The 23,754-nt window shown below is 30.4% G+C and overlaps 1 protein-coding gene across 1 annotated transcript in view; it reads left to right on the top strand.

The window, feature by feature from the left end:
* The first annotated feature begins 4,163 nt into the window (after nucleotides 1–4,163).
* The window catches only part of LOC136973170 (lysosomal alpha-glucosidase-like), a 37,082-nt gene continuing 17,491 nt past the window's right edge, over nucleotides 4,164–23,754 (top strand). The window contains exons 1-8 of the mRNA XM_067267868.1: nucleotides 4,164–4,180; nucleotides 7,402–8,089; nucleotides 8,176–8,342; nucleotides 16,307–16,472; nucleotides 16,540–16,636; nucleotides 22,975–23,213; nucleotides 23,301–23,426; nucleotides 23,491–23,601. Of these exons, the coding sequence (XP_067123969.1) occupies nucleotides 7,526–8,089; nucleotides 8,176–8,342; nucleotides 16,307–16,472; nucleotides 16,540–16,636; nucleotides 22,975–23,213; nucleotides 23,301–23,426; nucleotides 23,491–23,601 (1,470 nt within the window). The 5' untranslated portion in view covers nucleotides 4,164–4,180; nucleotides 7,402–7,525. The remainder of the gene's footprint in view (nucleotides 4,181–7,401; nucleotides 8,090–8,175; nucleotides 8,343–16,306; nucleotides 16,473–16,539; nucleotides 16,637–22,974; nucleotides 23,214–23,300; nucleotides 23,427–23,490; nucleotides 23,602–23,754) is intronic.

Raw genomic sequence — 23,754 nt, 5'->3', positions numbered from 1 at the left:
AGACCTCTAGGAAATTCTCGTGAGAAAAGTACTGTATACGCAGATAATCATTCTTTTCATCAGTTAAACTAGTCCAAAGTTATGATGAACTGAACTATAGGTCCGTTTGCATGTTGAACATTTAGCAAAGGTGTGTATATTTGTATCGAGAAATTTAACATGTGTTAATTACACCTTGATAATATGGAGAAACGACAATAATATACAATGATTCATAGAAGATAAAAACTAAATACATCATTCTGATGTATCCAAACAAAGGATAAAATAGTCTCAATTATAAAAATGTTTTAAAAATCATAATAATAAACACGAAACTCTCAACTATTGAATTCTGTATAATGCGATACACGGGAGTGATGCAACTGAGATAAAATTTCCTTTCGTCTATTTGAAATGTTCTCAAAATTCTTTAGAAGTAATGTAGAGAATTTTTTACATTTAAATCATTTTCATTTATTAAACCAACGTCGGTTTTAATGGGTATGTTTTCTTATTAGTTTGAAGCGTATCAACCATTAATATATATTTAACATTCAAAAAATAAAAACTAAAACGTTTGTTTTATTCAAGTCTTGTATTTGTTCATAAAGAGTAATTTCTATCGTTGTAACACGATTTATTTGGGCAAACACTGTACTGCATATGTTTCTATCAGCGATTACAAGTTTATTAGTTAAAAAAAAAAAAAAAAAAAACAGATTTAACTCTACTGTCTCGAATTTTTCTGCCTTCTGGGCATTAAGAGGGCCCTTTTTTATTATTAAGCCCATCGTGGATTCGGCTAGGCCTTTAAAGCCGCAACCCTATCGTAAGGGATTTTCATACATCCATTTCAAACAAGCTGCAATGAATTTTAGGCTTGCATTAATTTGTTATAATTAAACACGCGAGTTTCATATTACAGTAATATAGCAAAATTGAACTTTACAGATTTTGTATCGTTTAAAAAAAATTATGAGTTTAGTGGTCTGTAAGGTCAGAAAGGTTGCCGACCGCTGCCGTACAGTATAGTAAAATAATGTAAACCTCTGGTTTTTAATTTTGTGTGTACTTGGAACCTTTGAAATTGAAGAAATGAAAAGTTCTGAAAGTATTTGGAAGTGCATTTGTCTATTAGAATACTATTGAAGCTATTAGCCTAATAAATATGATGTCTATATATCTACGAGTATACATCATATTATGTCCTATCGATTTTGTAACATGTTTTTCTGTTACGTAAGAAAAGGTTGGTAGTGCTGATGTCTGATGACATCCTCTTAGAGAACCGTTAGTCATGGCGACTTCCCCTTATTTTCTGTTTTTGTAGCGCCGACCTTCCATTAGACGAGTTGTATAATCCTTTGTGTAATTTTTATTTTTTCTTTACGTAACAGGCTTTAAGCGTTTAACCAGTTATATCGTAACTAGGGATTGCAATTGCTGGATCCCTCATCCAGCAATCCAGCTGGATCCAGCGCATTCTTCGGCCTGCTGGATCCAGCACCAAGTGTTGGATCCAGCGCTGCGGATCCGCAAATACTCGATTAACTTTCTATATAATGCCGCAAAAGTCTACGTTGTCGCGTTGCCGCTTTGCTACGTGCGCTATCGCTCGGCGGCGAAAGTGACGTTGCCGTTCAGTGCGACAAGTGCTACACCCCCTCTCTACACCGCCCTTTTGCCTCGGCTGATCTAATTGCCAGTTGACTTTGCGCTCTCGCTAAATAAAGTGTCTTCGCGCTAAATAAAATAAGTAACTCCTCTCCTAGTCCTGGTGTATAATTCTAATTTACGGTCGGTTGTGACGTCAATGAATCACGTGACGGAACGATTTATGATTGTTTGATGACCCTGAAACCAGTGCCGTAACTAGGGCGGTGCCAGCGGTGCCCAGGCACAGGGCGTAGACCCTGGGGTCGCAGAAATTACCTGGACCAAGTTTTGAGTCATAGTTTTGGTGCGTAGTTACAGATGCTCGCACCAGGCACATAAAAGGCTAGTTACGGCGCTGCCTGAAACCAACTAACGTAGAGGCAGAAAGGGCTTTCTCCGCAGCGGGATATATATGCAGTTCATTAAGAAGTAGGTTGGGAGACAACACCATCAATACCATTTGTTTCTTGAGATCCTACTTCCAGAAAAGTAAAAAACATAACAGAAGTGACTGATTTAATTGTATTTAATCTTTTAAAATACTTTATTCAAGACAAGACTAATATTTTAAAACTTCTACTCTAATTCTATTGAGTAAGAGTTTTTAACTTTTATTCTATAAGTGGTTAGTGGGCTAGGCTAGTCAATTTTATTGTGAAAATTAGTGAGAAACTGTGACTACCTAGTTAGTTAAATAGTTAATTAAATGAATGATTATCAGTATCTTAGATATATGATGATATGAATGTATGTGATTCTTGATTGTGATAATAATAACTAACTACTAATTACTTATTCACTACTTTACTAACATGAGTAATTAAATTAGTTATAAATAACTACAGACTTACATGTAGAGTCTATATAAGAAAACTTATAAGACTGATAGCCACTGATTATCCGTCCTTACATTATTATAATATATTAATATAAATTAATTAGTAGAATTATCTTTGCTAATATTTAACTTAAAGATTACATTATAATTATAATCTAACTAAACATTTAAAGTTAATTATCTCTATCTCAAGTGTTAAACCGAACCAAAGTTAAGTTTACTACCTAAATGTGTTAAGAAGTTTTACTGATTTATAGTGACCAGTCTAAATAATAAAAGTTTCTTAAGAATTTAAATAAAAATGTTTTATTTCTTTAAAAAAATCATAAATTGCTGGATAAATAGATAGATAGCACTTTATTGCACCAAAAATACATCTGCGCTGGATCCGCGCTGGATCCAGCTGGATTGAAAACACTGCTGGATTGCAATCCCTAATCGTAACTCCCTACAAGCTAAACGTATCTAACATATCGTGGCCATGAAACATCCTCTGGTGTGATGAAGCATAATTCTACCTCAGTGGAATAGTGAACATTCGTAACTGTCTCATTTGGATCATGGAAAATCAATAATCCATTGTGTTATACTCATTTAACAGTCAAGTGTGGATTCACAACCACATTTATTATTGGGCCAATTTTCTTCGAAACTAGTTCCAATGGACTTATGACATGTTCTATGATTGACACTTTTATACTCATACAACATCGACAATGTCTTGATTTAACCAATTTCTTGTAAGATGTCGTGCCTCTACGTGTTGAACACTGCTTACAGTGTTTTCTGAAACATTTTAGAGGCGGTTCATTAATTTCGGGTACAGTTTTTAAGTCACTTTTGATTCTCTCTCTTCCCGTTATGTATCATGAAGTACGTTTGTAATTATTGTCCATAACACACAATGGTGCAAACCTCATCTCTTTTAATTACGCGTATAATGGTTCATGAGACCTCCTGACTCAAGAAATGATTTTAAAAAATTATACAATATTTTCTGATTGTTTAATTAAGTTATTTACACAATAAGTATGAAGACTTGTAACGAACAAATTTGTATGCCATTAACCCCTTTGTAGTCAGTCCTTACTGCTTACAGGACTAAAAAAGCGTAACTTTTTTTTTATATTTTAAAACTTCGCTCTGTGGGCATTAACAAGGCTTTCTTCAGGCTCATTATGGGTTTTTTTTTTAAGTCCAAAATGGAGCGGCCAAGTGGAAATTCCCGAAATTTCTCCCGAATTTGATTTAGGATTCTCCAGAGCGATAGGCAAACGCCTTAACCGCTTCTAATATTGTATATAAAAACTGATATAAACTGTACTTACTATTTTAAGTTGAAAATTACGTTTCTTTTTAAATCAATGAAAAATTTTCAAAGATTACAGATACATTTCATTATTATTTGTATCATTTGACGGCACTAAATTTTATTTCAACTGAATCGATATAACGTTATCATCCGATTTAAATAATCCAATTTCGGAAATAGGATTATCTTAATCCATTTTCAATTAATTATAATTCGTATGCTTTTAAACTTTTTCCGTTTATATTTTCAAATTAAATTATATATAAGTATTCATTACCCAGATTAAAATAAAAATGTGTCATACGAAAATAGAAAGTACGATTAATTTGTAATTAAAGTTGAGCTGGCAACATTGAAGTGTTTTAATGTTTTTGAAATCAGCTGATCAAGGAGTGAGTTTGGACTGACGGTCGGAGTTATTATTTTTTAATTGTAGATTATATTAATAATTATATTCTGAATATTTTTATGTAGACTAGTTTAAAGTCTTGTTGTTTACATGTTGATATGTTTTATGACTGTTGTTATTAAAATATTGGATATATTTTTGGAAAAATTGTTAATTTCTTATCATAAAAGGTACAACACGTGAAATTAACAGATTGTAATAAAAGATATCAACACTTAAACAGGAAGACTTTAAACTAGATTTCTTAATTTGTTTATATAATTATCTAAATATGCATATACTATATTAGGTATTAGTAAAAACGTACACGTGACTATCGAGAGAGGGGTAGCTGGGTATATTTTTTCCCGACCTGTACCCCTAGAAATTAATGGGTTAATGTTACTTTTATGAATAGGAAACAAAATGGCGTGGCTATGCTGTGACAGAGTTGTTCCGTGTTCTACGGTTTGCAAAGTCGGAATTGCTCGTCATTGTGCAACCCGAATGATCTTTGGCTGTAGAATTGAGTCTGCTATGGGAGTGACAACTGGTATGCTGTAGTGAGTTTTGGAAGAATTTGAGTATAGGTTGAATTGAATGTGTCAGGTGACAGATGTACACATTGAGCAATTGTAATAGACAAATGTGAATTTGGATGATTTTCCAATTAATCTTGTTATGGGTGCCTGTACATTGCGGTATGTGCCCCTTTTTGTCTGTTTTTTTTTTCCCTAATCCCCAAAGGGACTCCAAATTCATAACTTATAATCAACAAGCAATAGCAAATTCATAACTTTTAGACTATTCTGTAAATATAAAAGAAACTAATGAATGACATTTGTCTGTTGTCTCATGCAACTTTGTCACATGTTGACAAAAACAGCTTTGAAAATTTTCAAAGCCGAGTTAGTCCCAATTGTGACCAGTGCCACCCACCGTGTAGGACTGCTGATCTAATGTTGAATCATAGTTTTTAGCTTTTTGCATAATGTATATATAATGCCCTTTTTTATAGCTTCTGCCTTCTTTTATAGTCTGTGGGCACCACTGAATCTTGCTTGCATTAATGCTCTCTGATAATAATTAGCATTATTACTATAATTTAAAATGATAGTATTCTTTTTGGAAGATGCTATACCTTTTCGCAAACTAAATTTTAAATTGTCATATTAAGAATTTGCTTAATTAGTGATTTAATTAGTGTTTTGTAATTAGTGATTATAATAATTTGATAATATTTAACACATTTATGCTTGTTAAATCTTTTAAAATACTCATTGCAGAATATATTCATGTAGATACTTTGTCATTTTATTCTGAATAGATAAAACATTATTTTTATATGCATACAGTAGACTGCTCATTGTGATCACTGATAACGTTATGGCAGTTAGTATAAATGTTAATGAAGTTAATGCATCAAAATTAGCAGATTCTGAAACATTCAAGTTATAACATATATATATAAAGATTTTGCTTACTTTAATCAAAATTTGGTTATTGTTATAAATTATCTTAGGAAAAACAGCCATTTTTTTCTTTCTTTTTCATGCTTGATACCTCAAAGTGTGGCTATTAAACATGCAATCATTATCAGTTTTAGACATAAAAATCTGGCACACATAAACTGGAACTATATACTAAACAAACAAAATTCACACCTAAATGCTAATTCCAGCAGTAAAAGAACAAGTAACTTTAATGTTGGAATGTTTTTGGCAGTCTTTCAGAGGCCCTCGTCAGGAAAAATGCACAAAACAGAAAAAACAGTTTTATCTTTTGAAAAGTTTTAGCTTTCGAACATAGCTGTATTCTAATTTTTTAAACATTTAACCAATGTTCAATACAAAAATCGTTACGTATTACAACATATAAATAAATTATTTTTTAAATAAAGCTATAAATAAATTCATTAATAATATAATATATGGTGTTGTAACAGTTAGTCTGATGTTTTAACATATAAATGATGTTTGATAAGGAAAATTGTTTCCTTTACAATGCCTAAAGCTAAATGCTTAATTACACATCAAAAATTATCGTTATGCTTTGTGGCATTGTAAATAATACTTCCACACTTGTGGAACTGGAATATAGTTGGAGTTAATGCAATCTCCCTTCAAGCCAGTTATATAAATTTCAAGAGTTTCCACGAATGTAAGTCATGTCGGTCAAAAACCCTGTATTAAAGAGTAGCTTCATCCCAACAAGGAGAAACCCCATGTTCAGTAGCATACTGCGCTAGTGTAGTATCATCCTTCCCCTTGGACACATCATATTTGCGGTCCCGTATTCTAGCCTCTAATGATCTGTACGTGGATCCAATGTATGTTATACATCTATCGAAATGTTCGTCATGCAATAGAATGCGGTGCACTTCTGGCGCTTTCTTGTCATGGAATGCAAAGGACAAGTCCAATGACAAGAAAGCGCCAGGAGTGCACCGACGGGACTGCATGAACTTTTACTTAATTTATAATTAAACTTAAGTCTTTAAGTTGTTATACATGTTCAAATTGTTTAACTTGTCCTTGTAGTGTTGTTCAGTGAAACCAGACTTTCATGTAATTATAGAGAGAATGATTTTCATTTTGTTTTCACTGCTTAATATGTTTTGTTTTTTTTTTAATGTTAATCAATTTATTTCACTAGCATCTGCAGTGAAAGATTAGACATGAGTCAGCCTGAGCAGAAAGGGTCGATGATAGAAGGATGGAAGGAGACATGAGGGAGTTGACACATGGATAACAGCAATAAAATTTCTAAAAAAAGTAAAACAATAAAATTATTTATGATAAAGATAGTATTAAAAAGTTTTAAAAATGTAAAAAACAAAACATCCAAGAGAGATCAAATCAAAGTGTCAACTTTTTGCATCTCCTTCCATCTGTTTCACTTGACATAGGCATTTCAAGCTCAGACTGACTCGTGTCTTGTTTTGCTGCATGGACTATAGTATTTATAGCTAATAAATTAGCTCTGTCTTTGGATTATTATTCTCTCCATGAAAATATAGTTTGTACTGGGTATCTATAATTTTATTAATGAAGTTCAAAGCATTTTATAAATCACATATATAGTTATTTTATATTATAAAGAGTAGAATTATTAAATTATATTATCTAAGATTGTTTATAAGTTATTAATTAATTTTGTTTTTTAAATTTTTTATAATTTTAATTATAGAATTGTTTTGAAATTTTTAAAAAAACTTTTTTACAGGTTCAGAATGAAATCTATTTATTAATATATCTGAAGAATATTTGTTCTGAAATAACTATTAACATTCTTTCAATAATAAGTCAAGTATTTATATTAAAATGGGAATATATAATTATCAGTAAATATGGAGATGAAAAAAACATTCTTGTCACCACATTTTATTCAACATCTTGAATATACTTTACCTGTAGAAAGAAGTAAACTTATACAAAGAGTATTGCTAACTGCAATAAAAATTCTTTTGCTCTCTCTTCTTGTTTCTTCTCTAATTTATTGGCTTGTACAATATGAATTTCATCATTCATTATCATGGAATGATATCAAACATTGGTTAGATAAAGATGATGTGAAGAACCAAACAAAGAAATTTGAACCAAACTGCAACATTATGATACCAGATAATGAGAAGTTTGATTGCCATCCGGATTTTCCCACGTTGGAGAAAGAGTGCCTTAATCGCGGTTGCTGTTGGAATGCTAGTCGTAGTATCGGTGATAAGAATCAAAATAGTATACCCAACTGTTATTTTCCTTCAAATTATATTGGTTATGAAGTAAAAAACATAGAAAAAGAATTAACAAAAATCTCTGCTCTTCTTCAGAGAACAATTCCATCAAATTTTCCATCAGATGTTGAATATGTTAATGTTACGATATATTTTTATGACAGAAATACTGTTAGAATCAGAGTAAGTTAGTTTTTTGTATTTTAATGATGATGTGAAATAAAATTATACACTATTAAAAATGTAAATTGTGATATTAATTTATTTAGATAACTGATGCAAATAGTACACGATTTGAAATTCCTTATCCAGAGAAAACTAGAGATCTTGGAGGTCTTTACGGCAAATGGGGAGAACGACTATATACAAAATATGCAGTTTTTCTTCGATACAATGGTGAATTACTCGTAAATAGATTATCAAACAGAGAGACAGTGTAAGTTAAATGTTTTTGAAATTTTATATCATTATTATGAATTATTTTATTATTATTTGAATAGTATGAACAATGAATTTTTATTAAGAATGTATACTTCAGGAAATCAAATCTTTAATTGATTAATAAGAAATGTTTTCATCCTGACCCAGGACAACATCAGCTTACAGTTTACATTCTTTTTGTTTAATTTGTAAGCTATTATCCTGGGTCAGGATGAAAATGTTTAATGTTAATCAATTAAAGATTTGGCTTCTTGAAGTAAGCATTTTTAATAAATATTTATAGTAATATGATGCCAAGTATACATGAAGTATATAGATATTATAATCAATCTAAAGGATGTATTTAGTCTGTTTTTATGCTAATATAGAATTAATAATCAGATAAATTACTACACCAACCTTTTAATTTTACTGTTTTAATTATATTTTATTTAATTTTATCATAACCCCCCTTTCATAAAATTGATGTAAGCAAAATTACAATGTCTTAACATTTTCTTAGATAACTTTTAGACTAATTTTATTAATTTAAATACATTTAGAAATATGTATTAAAATTTACTATTATTTATGACCATACAAATACTAACATTTCAACTTTTGCTTATTCCAATAAAAGCATATGATATGAAGTAAAAATAAAAACATTTAATGTTTATAATAGATAACATTTATTTTATATTAAATGAATACACATTGCTTCTTTCAAGATATTGTTGATTGTTTCTAAAATAAGTATCTTTAACAGCTGAGATATGATTTAGTTTGACAAGAAAGGGGGATTTGGGGGTGTTTGTTGACTGTGTCATGAAATAACCACTGCCTATACTCTTTTACACTTTTAATTAGTTAATATGTAGCAGAAGCAAGATATAGGGATATAGGGTAAAGATATGCACATTGTGCACATCTATACCCTAGCACTTCTGCAGTTGTGAGAGGAATTTTTCTGTTACCTCAGATTGTCTAGTGTTTATATTTGTTTTTTTCCTATATTAATTTTCGTTTTGTTTACTTAAAGTTTAGTAGGTCACTCATTTTTAATTATATAAATTTCATTTTTTTAAATTTTGTGATCAGAGATCTGTTATAAATGTTATATGCAGGGTGGGCCAACGAAAACGAAATGGCAGAGTGTTCATGTTTGTCCAAGCAAATCGCTCGGACAGGGCGATTTTATTCTCGAGGGGACATCTTATGCAATAAAGTTTTTGCGAATCTGAATATTAACTAAACAAACATTTTTTTCGAAATAAATGTTTGTTTAGTTAATACAAAATAAATGAGTTTTTTAAAATTTTTTGTTGTCTGTTGTATTCAGAATCGCAAAAACTTTATTGCAAAACATGTCCCCTCGAGAATAAAATTGACCTGTCCGAGCGATTTGCTTGGACGAACACGAACACTCTGCCATTTCGTTTTCGTTGGCCCACCCTGTATATTAGAATTATTAATAATCTTGGGTAATCAGAATATTGTAATTACTGTTTTTTGAATATTTTAATTCTTTATTAGGTAGTATATTGATGATTCTTGGTTGTTTTAATGGTTTTTTTTTAAAAGCAACTTTCTTATATCAGCAACTTCCTGTAAGTTTTGTGTATCTCTCTCTCTCTCTCTCTCTATATATATATATATATATATATATATATATATATATGATGCATATACTATTATTTTCATTCTGTTCTTTGTATCTTGTTAACAAGAGTTCTATTACTTTCTTTTGAATCTAGATATTGTCAGGTCAATGTCATAAAGTTGTGAGAAGCCGGGGGTTAGAACGTCAAACTCTAAACTCCTTTGATCAGCAACGGGTTGGTAAAACCTGCTCGTATTGTCACTGGATGACTAAGAGAGCTTTAAATCGAGTGGAGTGGTTTAGCAAGGTCATCGATAAGAAGTCTGTGCTACACGAGTAAGAGTAACTATTTTTAAATATCAACAAGTTTAATAAAACTAAAAGTTTACAGACACAAATCTAGGTACCAGAAATACAGTTTCCTCAATCTAGTACAAATCACTAGAGAGCATTATACCTATCAAATGAGTGTTATGCGTACCAATAACTATTTCTGCCTGAGAGCTTACATAAGATCAGTTATACATCATACCTCTGTGCAGCAGGAGATGTAATCTCGTAGGCTAATTATCCACAGAGGACTGGGTAGATGCTTGGGATGACACATGCTCCCTTCACAAAGTTAGAGATAAATCCATAGAAACTTTCTCATGTTGGAGGAGATGACACAAAGTTAAAAGTTAGCTTCTTGTAGAACGATTACCCCGATGAATGGGTGTCTGGTCACTGTATCCTAATCGGGGTGGGAATTTGGTGACATGATCGTTTGTTTGGCAGCGATGACGTCTTAGGTGGACAATGAAAATTAAACAAAGTCGATTTGAAAGTTTAGTATTTCCTTCGATTGTTTTAGATTTTCCCTGTGGACTAAGTTAAGTGTCAGCTTTCTCACATTTTATAATTGATTGTTTTAACATATTTTTGTTATTTTCATGGGTTGATGTGAGGGGAAATGACTTGTTGATAGTTAAGTTAATATTCGGTATTCTCCCGTTTTTAACTTTATGGGAAATGGATGTTAAAATGGAAAGTTTCTAAAATGCATCTTTTCATTAAAAATTATAGAAAAACAGCCCCTGGATTCTCACAACATCATATGTCACTTTTCTTCTAAATGACAAATGAGTGAAGTTATGGATGTGATCAGATGTTTAATAAAACCTCCTATGAAAAGAAGTTACCAATGAAAAAATCAGATCAATATAATATCAATCAAAGTTTCTTTATATGGTCTCAAACTTTCTGCTTGCTTTTTTGTAAAATTGTTCAAAATTGACATACAACCTTATAGCATGCACCCAATGATATATTCCTTCTACCTTTCACACATGCACAAGTTCTCTAGTAAAAATATCATTTCATTGTTTTTAAATTATATCAATTGATATCATCTCTAAAGTGATTTTGGACATGATCAAATGATATGAAATGGTGTCATTTGTTAACAGTTGATATCAGTTAAGGTTTTAGGTCAGTTTCATATGATCAAAAATGAGATAAGAATTGATAGGTAAAAGTTGCATTTTTAAAATATTGAGATACTTATACTACCTGACAGATAAATATAGACTTAATGTTTATACCATGAGTGGTCCAATAACTATCACATCTCAATATAGAATTTATATTTGTAGCATTCTCTTTTATTTTTTAAATCTTACATTTAATACTCAGCATATGACATTCTCCATTACTTTTACAAGTGTTAATAATATACTAAAATTATTTATTTTTCTTGTGACTTTAATCAGGACCAGTGTCTTTTAAAAGATTATTAGCAGTTGAAGATTGGTTAACAGACATACACAACTGCCATAAATAATTGGGCTATAATTTGGAAAGAATGACTTTGAATTACAAATGAATTTGACACTAGAGGAAAGTGTTAGGTGCCATCTCATATTAAAATTAATAATTATAATATTTAATTAAATAATTTAGATTAAACTGGAAGAAAATCTTTTTTAAAAGACACTGGTCCTGATTAAAACCACAAGGAAAATAAATAATTTTAGTATAATATTAACACTTGAAAAAGTAATGGAGAATGTCATATGCTGAGTATTAAATGTAAGATTTAAAAAATGAAACCTAAACAAATTTACCTGAGAGAATGCTGCAAATATAAATTGAAGATTGGTCTTGGCCCAAAATGCATTCTGCAATGAAAATTTTACATGATTAATTTATACTCACTTTTGGATTTATTCCTTTATTAGGATAATAGGATTTATTCCTTAATCCTAAATATATCAAATTGTGTGATAATTAAAAAGTACAATAGTTATGGCAAGAAGCTTTGAGCACAATGGACCAATGGAGATTTTGCCAAATTTCCAAATAACATATATCATAGCTATGTATATAATTCATCTCTGTAATCCAAAAGGTTTTTTGGTAGACGGTCTCACAGCAAAACTTTAAGTTAGGAACTCTCTTTTATTCTTTAAAAAATGACATATGCATTTCGGGTTGGTATATTCATCCAACCCCTCCTCAGTGTTATTCTTACAGGGGTTGGATGAATATACCAACCCAAAATGCATATGTCATTTTTTAAAGAATAAAAGAGAGTTCCTAACTTAAAGTTTTGCTGTGAGACCGTCTACCAAAAAACCTTTTGGATTACAGAGACGAATTATATACATAATAACATACAGCAGTCCAGATACAGATATATCATAGCATTGAGCCCAATGTTGCCAATGTATCACAGGATTAAAGACAAACCCTTGTAAATCTTCCTTACAAGGGAAACTGGGGAGGTTATCATCACCGATTTCGACAAAATTTTGTGGATGCGTAGTATTTACTTGTACTTAAACTCTGCTAAAGCTGTAGTAGCCACTATTCAGGTATTATTGAGAAAATCACAGTAAAAGTTCTAATACCTGTGCAGAAGTGCTATTTGCTTGTTCAAGGCATAGACTGATTAGTTAGAGCATTGCTTAAAGAGCATTACTGTAGTGGTTCGAATCCCATGTTTGAGAGTGTTTTACATTTATAATTTAATCTTATTGTTACTAAATTTGTTATGTACAGTTTTAGTCATCAAAAATTTTTTATTTTCATCACTCCATATGTAGAAAATACATATAACATTATAATCAGATTTTGTATTATTTAATATAATGTTGGTTCTTATATTATACATATCAATATATTTATATTACATTTCATATGTAAGATCCTGCAGTACAAAAACAAGTTGGTACTCATCTCCTAATTTGAACACGTCATTGTCAAATCTGTATGATAGGAGTTAACAACAAACCTTTATAAATGACTTAAATTGAAATATTACAGCCATATGTAAAAAATTAAAAGTTTTTATTAATAATAGATTTGTGGAGTGGTCAAACCAATTCCCAAATATATGACAAAACTTTTGTATTTTGAAGTTTTAAAAGAATTGTATAAAAAAATATATACTGTATATTTCTGCAGATAAGACGATAGTTGAATCATAAAAAACGGTCTCCAAAATTTGGGGTCATCTTATAGGACAGATACAAAAAAAATTAGATTGAAATTTACACAAATTACAGTTTAGACTACAGGTAAATAATTAGTTTGTCCGTTTTTTTATAATGACAATCTGTAATTATCTACTAGTGGAGAGTAGAGTATGTCCACAAGATAAAATAGCCCATATGATGTTTTTGTGAATAGTCAAGGTCATTACCCAAATGCCCGAATCAGTGCAAATGTTTGCAACAGTCACAAGGCAGTGGTACCAGATGCAAGAAAATAAAATTTTTGTTTGAAAAATTATGAATAGGACATAATTCTGTATATGCTATACAGTATTATTATTCAGATGATGATCGCTGGTCTAAACTAAATTCACAGTCCGTTGATAGTTGGGGGTCGTCTTATAGGACAGATATATGCTAAAGCAATAAAACTTTGATGAAAATTTATACAGTGGAATCCTGGTTAACGAATGCCCTGGTTAATGACCAAATCGGTTAACGAACTTTTATTTTGAAAAAATTTTGTCTTGGATAACGAACATAACAGTTCTTTTGTATCAAATTTTAGTTGTCATTAGGCATGTGCGAGTTAAGCATTGCTTTTCCAAGTGTTTGTGCTAAACTTCTTTTTTCAGTTTCGTGATTTATATATTTAATCAATATGGCATCCAAGAAAGAGAAAAGTGATAGTGGCAATAGAAAATGACAATGTGATATCGCATTTGAGAAAAATTTTGATTAAAAGAGTAAGACAGTCAACTTTAGATCAATTTCTTGTTCCTTACCAAAAGAGACCTCGACTCGAATCTCCGGATGAAGTGCTACCCATTGCTTTTTTGGAGGGGATTTCCCTTCTAAGCATTAAGCTCCATATATCTCCACTCTTCTGTCACCAAATACAACAAACGAAGGTATGTATAGTGCTATTTTATTAAATAAATTTTACGTTTCTTGCTGTAATGAAAATGTAATTACATTTTCATCAAAGAAAACCTACTGTATTTTACAAATAAAATCACAAAACTTTTGGAGGCCAGAATGGATAAATTGTATTTGCATTAATTTCTATGGGAAAAATTGTTTCGGTTAACAAACAGTGTCACAGAATGGATTAAGTTTGTTAACCGGGGTACCACTGTACCTCATCTTATCTGTGGAAATATACGATAATTTTTTTTGATTCTGTTTCTTTTATTCTTTTCACAGTCCTTAGAAGTAACAGCAAATTGGCTTGAAGATATAGCGTAATCTTCATTAAAACAACGATTATACAATATTAAAAAATTCAGAGAGTTAAAAACTGATCAAAACACCGAAACTTTTATTTTAGGCAATGTACTTTCACAATAAATGATGATAAAAAATTTTTTTCACAATCTCTACTTTGTTTTATAGCCATAATATTTTAACTGCTTCAAGATGATAAAAGAAATAGACTTGAAAAAAATTATATATTCTTTTATGTCTTTTAAAACTTCAAAATGAATATAATCCTGGGTCAAGTTGTCTTTATGTAAGTATTGTTAGATTCTTATGTAAAAAACTTTTGTAGACAACAAAGATATTTCATCTTTCCAATTAAAAAGTATCCTGCCAAAATGTACTTTTCTTTGTCAGCCTTGAGACAATTATTTTATAGACAGGTCAAAAATTTTATCAAAATAGTATGTATCTCCTTAAAAATGGTAGTGAAATAGCCAATCATGAAGATTTAAAAAACACTCTTTAATCACAACCAGTTTTTTGTGTCATGTTAAAATATGCATGGCTTGTGTGGTGAACCTGTCCGAAACATTAAATCTAGAACTGCCACTAAGTGATGAGAGCAAAGGGACTAAAAGGAGGACTAGAAGAGACTCCACCATTCTTCTTCCCATTCTGGATTGTGACATTGAACAATGACTTGCTTCACCTCATTCGATACGTACCAACTCCAACTATAGACGAGATTACAGCACATGCGATATGTAATGTATGTATGGTAGAATTGTATATAAGTGAAATAAAAGCTTTACACTTGAATCTCAAATAACATGCAAAAGAAATATTTTAAAAAACAATAATGAATATATCATCCAAAATTTTGTCATATTCTTGTGAAACAGTAATTGTAAGTATTTATCGCTTGTATATTTTTTGTGACAAAAACTTTTGAAAAGGCAAAACTGTTAAAAAATAATTGTTGAATTTCCTGATATTTTATAATGAATAGTAATGTTTAAATTCAATAATTAAAAATGGCATAAAATTGTACATAACAAATGTAATAACAAATGTAATAACAGAGTAAGATTAAATTAAAAATGCAAAACGAAAAAATATTCATGCATATGGGATTCAAACTCATATAGTTACACACTTTACACACTGCCTTAACTAATCAGACCATGCTGTGAATGTGAAAATGGTGCTTCTGCATAGGTATTACCGTATTTTACGGACTATAAGATGCACTTTTTTTCTTTGAAAAATTGCCTCCAAAATTAAGGTGCGTCTTATAGTCCCTAGCGTCTTATAGTCCGTAAAATACAGTAATAGTTCTATACAACTTTTATCCTGGTTTTCTCAATAATGAAGTGGTTCATGCGGCTTTGGCAGAGTTTAAACACAAGTAAATACTACACATCCACAAAATTTTGTTGAAATTGGTGATGAATCTTCTGGGTTTTCCTTGTTAGAATAATGCACCCTTATGCAGACTAGTGCTCTAAAGATTCCACTGATAAGACATTCATTTAAAAAGACAATTCTACTATCCTGTGCTATGTTATCAAACGTCCCTATCGATGAAAAATCTGATATAGCTTTAATTTTGATTTTACATTCATTTGAATAACAATGCATTGTTACATGCAATCTAAACAATGTGTATCACTGCAAACTTTTTACTTGTTTTTTTAGGTTTAAAACAGATTTGAAGAGATTGATATTTTCACATCAATTTCTGCAGTTATCATCATTACTTCCATCCCAATACATTTATGGACTTGGACAAAACAAAAGCCCTCTATTAAAAAATACAAAGTGGAACCTTATAACTTTCTTCAATAAAGGCAGACATTTAAATGTAAGTTAACATATTTGAATCAATTTATTATTTATTATCTTTAACAAATTTATTTGTATTTTAATAGAATGATGAAACAAGTTCTGGAAGTCATCCATTTTATTTGGTTATGGAAAAGAATGGAAACAGTCATGGTGTAGTTCTTTTAAATAGTAATGCTATGGGTATGAGTTTTTATTCGTTACTTTCTTATGCATATCATTGCATATTGCACATTTGTATATCCATATGTATTTTTAAAGTAAAGAGTTGTCCATTAATTAAGTATACAGTTTGACTGGGAAGGGAATCATGAAAATATATTGTAATGAAACTAATGTACCGAGGTATATTATTTCTATGAGATGGATAGAAAATGAGGACTTCACAAGGTAAATAACAGGAAATTAACAACATGTTTATTTACATATATACCGAGTATCAATTAACTTATAGCTATATATTACAAAGGTTAGACATACGCTTAATTAATTATAAAATTTCGGTCCTTCCGACAAATCGGATGAAAATAACACTCAAAATGAGCATGTAAACTTACAATAATTAAACAACGTGTACTTCCGTCTTCCTGGTGCAGAACAGGAGACCCTTCTAGTTAGCGATCCTTCCTTTATCTTCAAAATATCGTATACGTCCACCACGTGCTCGTTCATCCTTGGTAATTCGTTTTCCCTTGAAGTCCGTCCAAACATCCGAAGTGCCAGTCGAAAAAAGGTCCATTCTTAGGTTGTACGTTCCCTTTTATACTTCCCTCCATCCAGGGAATTTCTAGGTCACGTGATACAGGGTAAACCAATTGGCAGAGCGTAGCTATATGATGCGATACATGGTGAAACGTGACAAACGAAAAGAACGGAACAGTAAAAAAAAACTCGGCATGGTTAATGGAATACGAATACAAATAAAAATTACAAAACAATATAGAAATCAAATACAATAGCCACGTAGCACTACAATATCATTGTACACTATCAGAAGGAATGGTGCAGGCATTGTTTACGTGGACTTTATTACAGTGACATTAGTGGCATGTAAATCAGTTTTCATACTTACTAGTAATGTGAATAAACTATCAAAATTTTTTTTGAACTTTAAATTGTTTGTTCAAATTTAGGGGACCTTGAACTATTATATGCATAATTAACTGGGGGGAGGGGTTTGCTAGAAGTACAGTGCTTCATTCTACACAAAGGGGAGGAACAAAATTGGCTCAAAAGCCATAATGGATAATTCCAAAAACGAAAAAGACTATTTTCAAAATATTTTGAAACATTCTAAAGTTCTTTTATTGATATTAAATTTTATTATTTTTAATTCGCACAGTGACACATTTAGAAATATGGCATCCTCAGCTCACAATATGCAGGTGATCCTGAATTATTAGTGCCACTTTTGAGCCAGATGATTGTTTTATAATTATAATTCTTCAGTAATTGTACTTTTACAGATTTTTAAATAATTGAAAGGTCAAAGGGCACTGCCATTAAAAATTGTCATTAGTACTACCACTCTGTTCATACACAATATATTCATATATTAATACTACTAAAGTGATGTCTTATTTTGTCCCTAAATAAGCTTTTAGTTTGCGCTGACTGCTTTATGAATTGTTTCTACATAAAATTATTTTATCATTCTTATTATATTGAATTTTCGTGCCTTCAAATCGTGTATCCCTGGTCCTAATGGGAAATCTACCATTGAATTTGCAATGACAAGTGAATCAAATTATGTTGTATGTAAATAAATATAGCGTAAAGTCTTTAGGCTAAAGTTTAATGTTAGCATAAAAATTTTGTAGTGACTATATATATTTTTTATCGTGATATCATACATGTCCGATATCATATTTAATACAAAATATTGTCGTCAAATTAATATTAACAATAATAGATTTTTAAATATTAGTCTGATCAAAATATTGAATTTCAATTTAAATTTTTTAAAATTAGAATTTATAGTTATTTTATATTGGAAGAAACTGTTGACATTATTAGAATGAAAATTTTTAAATTAAAAAAGTTACAAATATAAATGCAAATGTATTTATCTTTTGAGTTATATAATTAAAGGATAAGATAAAGCAGATAAATTATTTTCTATTATCGCTATTAGATATTTTTTTTGTTTTCACTATTGGTATTTCTCTTATTATTACATGTCATTTGTTTAGTTTCTGTAATAATCTGAATTAATATCCATGACTCCAAATCTAACACCATAGCCCTAATAACAGCTATAGTTGAATTATACATTAGGACAAAATTACACCTAATCTATAATTCAAGTATAACCATTATTAATTATAATCTACAAGTTATAATGCAAAATCCTGTCCTAATCATCCCAATAATAAATCCTTTTTTCTGCTTATTTTAATATTTGAACAATACATTAAATGAACAGAAAATAGCTGCTTCTATAAGTAATACTATTACAAAAATATTTTGATTAATAAATTCTGTTCTATTTGAATAAATTAATATGACCTCTTATATTTTATCTTAAATTCTTTAAGATAAAATATAAGAGTATTTGATAAATAGTAATTAAAGTCAAAGAATTGCAAGGTTAGATTGGACAATAGTACTGATATTATTAATAATTAAAATGTTAAGTAATTTGACCTAGAGGTAGGTGCTAGGTGTTATCTCTTATTAAATTTAATAATTATATAATCAAATTAATATTTATTAATTAATTTAGAAGGTTCTGTCCACAAACTCCAGCTTACTGGATGGTTGTGTTGCCATTTATGCTACTCAGACGTTTGTCCAATCTTTGCTTCCAGAACTATTAATTTAGATATAACTTTAATAAGAGATGGCACCTAATGCTTATCTCTAGGCCAAATTACTTACCATTTTAATCATTAATATCAACAGTAATATAGTTCAATCTAGTCCAGCAATTGTTTGGCTTTGACTATCAGACCTGTATTTGTTTATGCAGTTGAGTCCACATAATTTGTCATAGGTATAAATAGACACCATCCGTTAAGTAGTCAGTTTTCTGTGATTCCAGCCGACTTACATAAGCATTAATGTTAAAAAAACTCTGGTTTACTCGACACTGTTTAACTTGTCACCACAGGATAAATCAACATACTTTTTCTGTCCCACACTCGTTTAGATGCCTGTTAAGTCGACTCCCCTCCTGAAAAAAATGAGTTCACACCACACAGCTTAACATCACAGCACAATCCAATTTTGCATTTTCTTACCTTTCATTCATGCATTATTTGCAGCAAGTGTTTCACATTTCTGTTACAAATGAGTATCCAAAAGCTAACTATGCTTATGCTGTAGGAAAAATACAAACTTGTATCTGAATTTGAATGTAATAAAACTTCAGAAGCCAAATTTGCAAAACAAGAAAACCTTCCAAGAACAACATTGGTGGGGATTCTGAACAAAAAACAGGAAATTAAGAAACTTTTTCTGGGCCTTCATCGCAGCTGTCTTGAAAATGTCAGAGAAAGTCTCTGTACAAAGATGCTCTGGTATGTTGACTAAAGCAAATTTGTTCATCAAATGTTTCTGTTTCAGGGCCGATACTGAAACAAGTAGCGATGGTAAGTGCTGAGGTACTTGCAGTAGAAATCAACTTTAGTGCCAGTTAGGCTTTCTCAAATGGGATCCCAGCTGTTTTTTTAACCTGGAAAATCCTGCTAATTTCTTAAAAGTTCACTTTTTTCTTATTTTGTGTTAAGTTTGAGGAAATTTTGCAAGTAGAAAGTATAAGTAACTCATAAACTCTCAGAATACATTTGTATTTATTAATTTTAAGCCTGCTTATTAGTTTTTTTAAATTTTTGCTTGTTATGACATCTCACAGATTGTCAATAATCAATATGTATTTGTGGCAGGACTCTGAAAATTCTTTACTTGTCAGAACCTGTAATATCTTGAATAATTGTGCCAATACTGTCTTAATTTAACTATGCCCAGTAGCTTCAATAACTGCGTTAAGCCAGGTTGTGCAAATTGGGCAAGGATAGAAACGAGTACAAAGTCTGCAAGTATGAAGTTTTTCGTCATAAACCTGATTATTAAAGCCAAATGAACTGCCGAATTATCGGGCTATAAACTCGATACTGCTATTAAAGCAGCTGAGATAGACAAATCAAGAATACTTGAGAGTAAAAGTACTGCAATGCATCTCAAAAACAAACTAGAAATCTTCCAGGCTACAGGTGAAAAAACACACAACATCCATCTTCTCTTAAATGCATTAAAGACGATTCCACCCACATCCATTGAATTGAAAAGGGACTTTTCATTATTAAAATAAGAATCAGATTGAATGATCAGAGTATTGACCATCTTTAATTTTCAAGATCTTAGAAAAATTCACAATAATATTTTGTATTATGTTTTACTTAAAAAATGAAAAATACCTTCTAAGTTAGAAGTTTGATCTAAGTTCACTTTTTTCTTTAAATTTTCAACTCAATTCAAAGGCATTTTTTTGTAAAGCCATGGTCACACCATGCGATTTCCAGTTGTGCAGGTAACCACAACTGCAACAAGCGCAAGTTGCACGCATCTTCTCGTGATCACATATTGTTCATTGACGTTGCAACTCGGAAACACGTGATCTTATAATAAACCAATAAAATTACAGTAGCTTGTTTTTTACTACTTTCGTGAGTTTACTGACATTTTACGTTTTACTTCAGAGTATTTACGAAATTTTAGCCACTTTTCTTATTAAAATGACAAGTAGTTCCTTTTCTGGATTGAATAAAAGAAAAAAAGGCAATTATTTTGATAGAGCTGGCAAGAATACACAAAAAGATAAAATCTTTGATAAAATGAAGAATTAAAATCCCACAGGTATTCGTGAGCATGAATAAGCTCAATCAATCTTGATTCTGTAAAAGTATAAATCCTCTAACTATCTGCCATGAGGATGAACTGTTTTCAATGTTGTCACCATATGACATGGCACAAAGGTGTTTTCTGATTGGATGTGTGTTTGCAATCGACGTGAGTAGAACAAACTTTTTGTTTCTAGTCGTGGTTGCAGTCACGCCGGTTTTCAGAGGGGGTTTACTAGTTATAATTATTTTTTTATTTTTTAAAGTAATTTATCATTTTATTTTTAAAATAATTAATTATATCCTGGGGAAACAGTTCACTTTTTTCCCAAAATCCCGGGACAAGCAAACGACCAGGAAATGAGAAACCCTATGGCCAGTGATGGATTGTCAGAGAGATACATTGCATATACTGTTTAAAGTACTACTGTATTTTCCTAATTATAGTTTTGTGGTTTTTTTTCAACTTTGCTTTAGTTGTCATATTGGATTACTCAACACATTTCCACTTCCTCTTGGGGTGTCGACTTATGTGGACTCGACTGTATTTGAATATGATAAATACGGTAATATTAAAGCCACTTCATGAAATCTCCCAGAGAGAATTAAAGAGCATAGATGTGCAGTCAATAAAGGTCTAAAAAACACAGCTGTTTTCACTTTAGCCAATGAATGTGGAGATCTGCATTAACATTTAATGAACATTTCAACTGCAATAACTTTTGGAATGCTGACTCATTATCAATGGCATGGAAACATTCTATAAAATCTACTTTTGTTAATACTACCTTTGTATTAAAAATAAGTGAACAATAAAAATATTTATCATTTACTCTCTTTCTTATATTTTTTGTATTTTACCATTAGATTTTAAATTGTAGCCTATTCTATTCAGTTTAAATTTATGTTGTTTGTTTTTCAATGTTAGATTTTAAATGTATATTCCATTGTAAAAATTTTATACATTTGGTTACAACTGGTCCATCAATTGGATCCAAAAATGTTATTGTTTATTAAAAGTACCTGGTAGAATAATTTATAAGGTGTGAATTTATTTGTTTTAAGCTCTTTCCCCAGTTCCTCTGTTGTTTCTGTTCTGTTCAAAGAATATCAAATACATTTTGTATCTTATCTATTCTTGTATTTTTTTCTCTTGTATCTAATTACAACAATTGCAAATAGCTTTACTTAAGTTCTTATTCTTGCTAGTGTTTGTTTTTGGGCTGCAATTTTCAAATTGCAGATCTGTAGATTTCTACTGTCATCACACTGTCCATCTGTTATCATTAGTCTTGAGAATGGAGTTAGGTGATAATTGAGACCAGATATAGAAAGTTTAGGGCAAGAAGCACTACTAACTATATACAATCTTTGTCTGGAGCCAGAAGTCATACGAATTTTAAATTAAAATATGATTATAAATTGCAGCTCAGTATTTTGACAATGTCACAATAATTAATCACTCATTTGATATTTTTTTCTTACCTCTTATAATAAATTAAATATGATCAATATTATAATTTCTCTATTGAGCTTAGTGAATGTATTTAACTTTCATTTTAAAAATTATAAACATTTGAATATGCAAAACATCAAAGTAATTTAAAACTCAGTACATTCTTTAGTATTAAATTAAGGTTTCGAAAAATACATTTTATTATTATATGTTTGCCATTACAGACATTATGGTTCAACCGACGCCGGCCATAACATTCCGTCCAGTCGGAGGAATATTTGACTTCTTCGTTTTTCTGGGACCCAAACCCAATGACGTTATACAACAATATACTAAAATCATAGGTACTACTTTCATGCCTCCATATTGGAGTTTGGGATCCCATTTGTTTAACCATAATTTCGACGATCTAAAAGAAACAGCGAGTATCTCGAAGAGAACCGAATTAACTGAAATGCCTTTGGTATGATTGAATATTTCATTTAGAATATATAGAAAAAACATTTATCTACTGTTGTTATGTTTGAACAATTCATGTATTTATGCATAGGATGCTATGTGGGAAGTTAATGTGCAGAGGCATAATGGATTCGTTTACGACAATCGCAAATATGAAGTTTTGTCGAAACTTGTTAACCATTTGCATAATATTGGGTTGCATTATATATTTACTCTTGTAAGAAATATATTAATTAGTGTATGATAGAAAAAACTTTGTCTATAATTAATATATTATTTAGGATCCTGGAATTGGATATGCAGAATCTCTAAATCATTATTCACCTTATGATGATGGATTGAAAATGGATGTTTTTGTAAAAGATGAAAATGGACAAATTCTCATTGGAAAAGTATATTTTTATTCTATATTATATTATATATATTTAAAATATTTTCAATTTGTTATGCATAATAAAATTAATTTAACAATTTTTTTTTTGTAGAACATTGAATATTTAAGTGTAGCTTAAAGTCTATCTTGATAATGATATAAGTTGATTCAA

The sequence above is a fragment of the Centruroides vittatus genome, unplaced genomic scaffold (genome assembly GCF_030686945.1).
Source record: "Centruroides vittatus isolate TY-2023 unplaced genomic scaffold, ASM3068694v2 contig_3103, whole genome shotgun sequence".
Lineage (NCBI taxonomy): Eukaryota > Metazoa > Arthropoda > Arachnida > Scorpiones > Buthidae > Centruroides > Centruroides vittatus.
The sequence above is the reverse complement of the archived record's forward strand: the minus strand, read 5'-3'. Positions and strand labels throughout refer to the sequence as shown.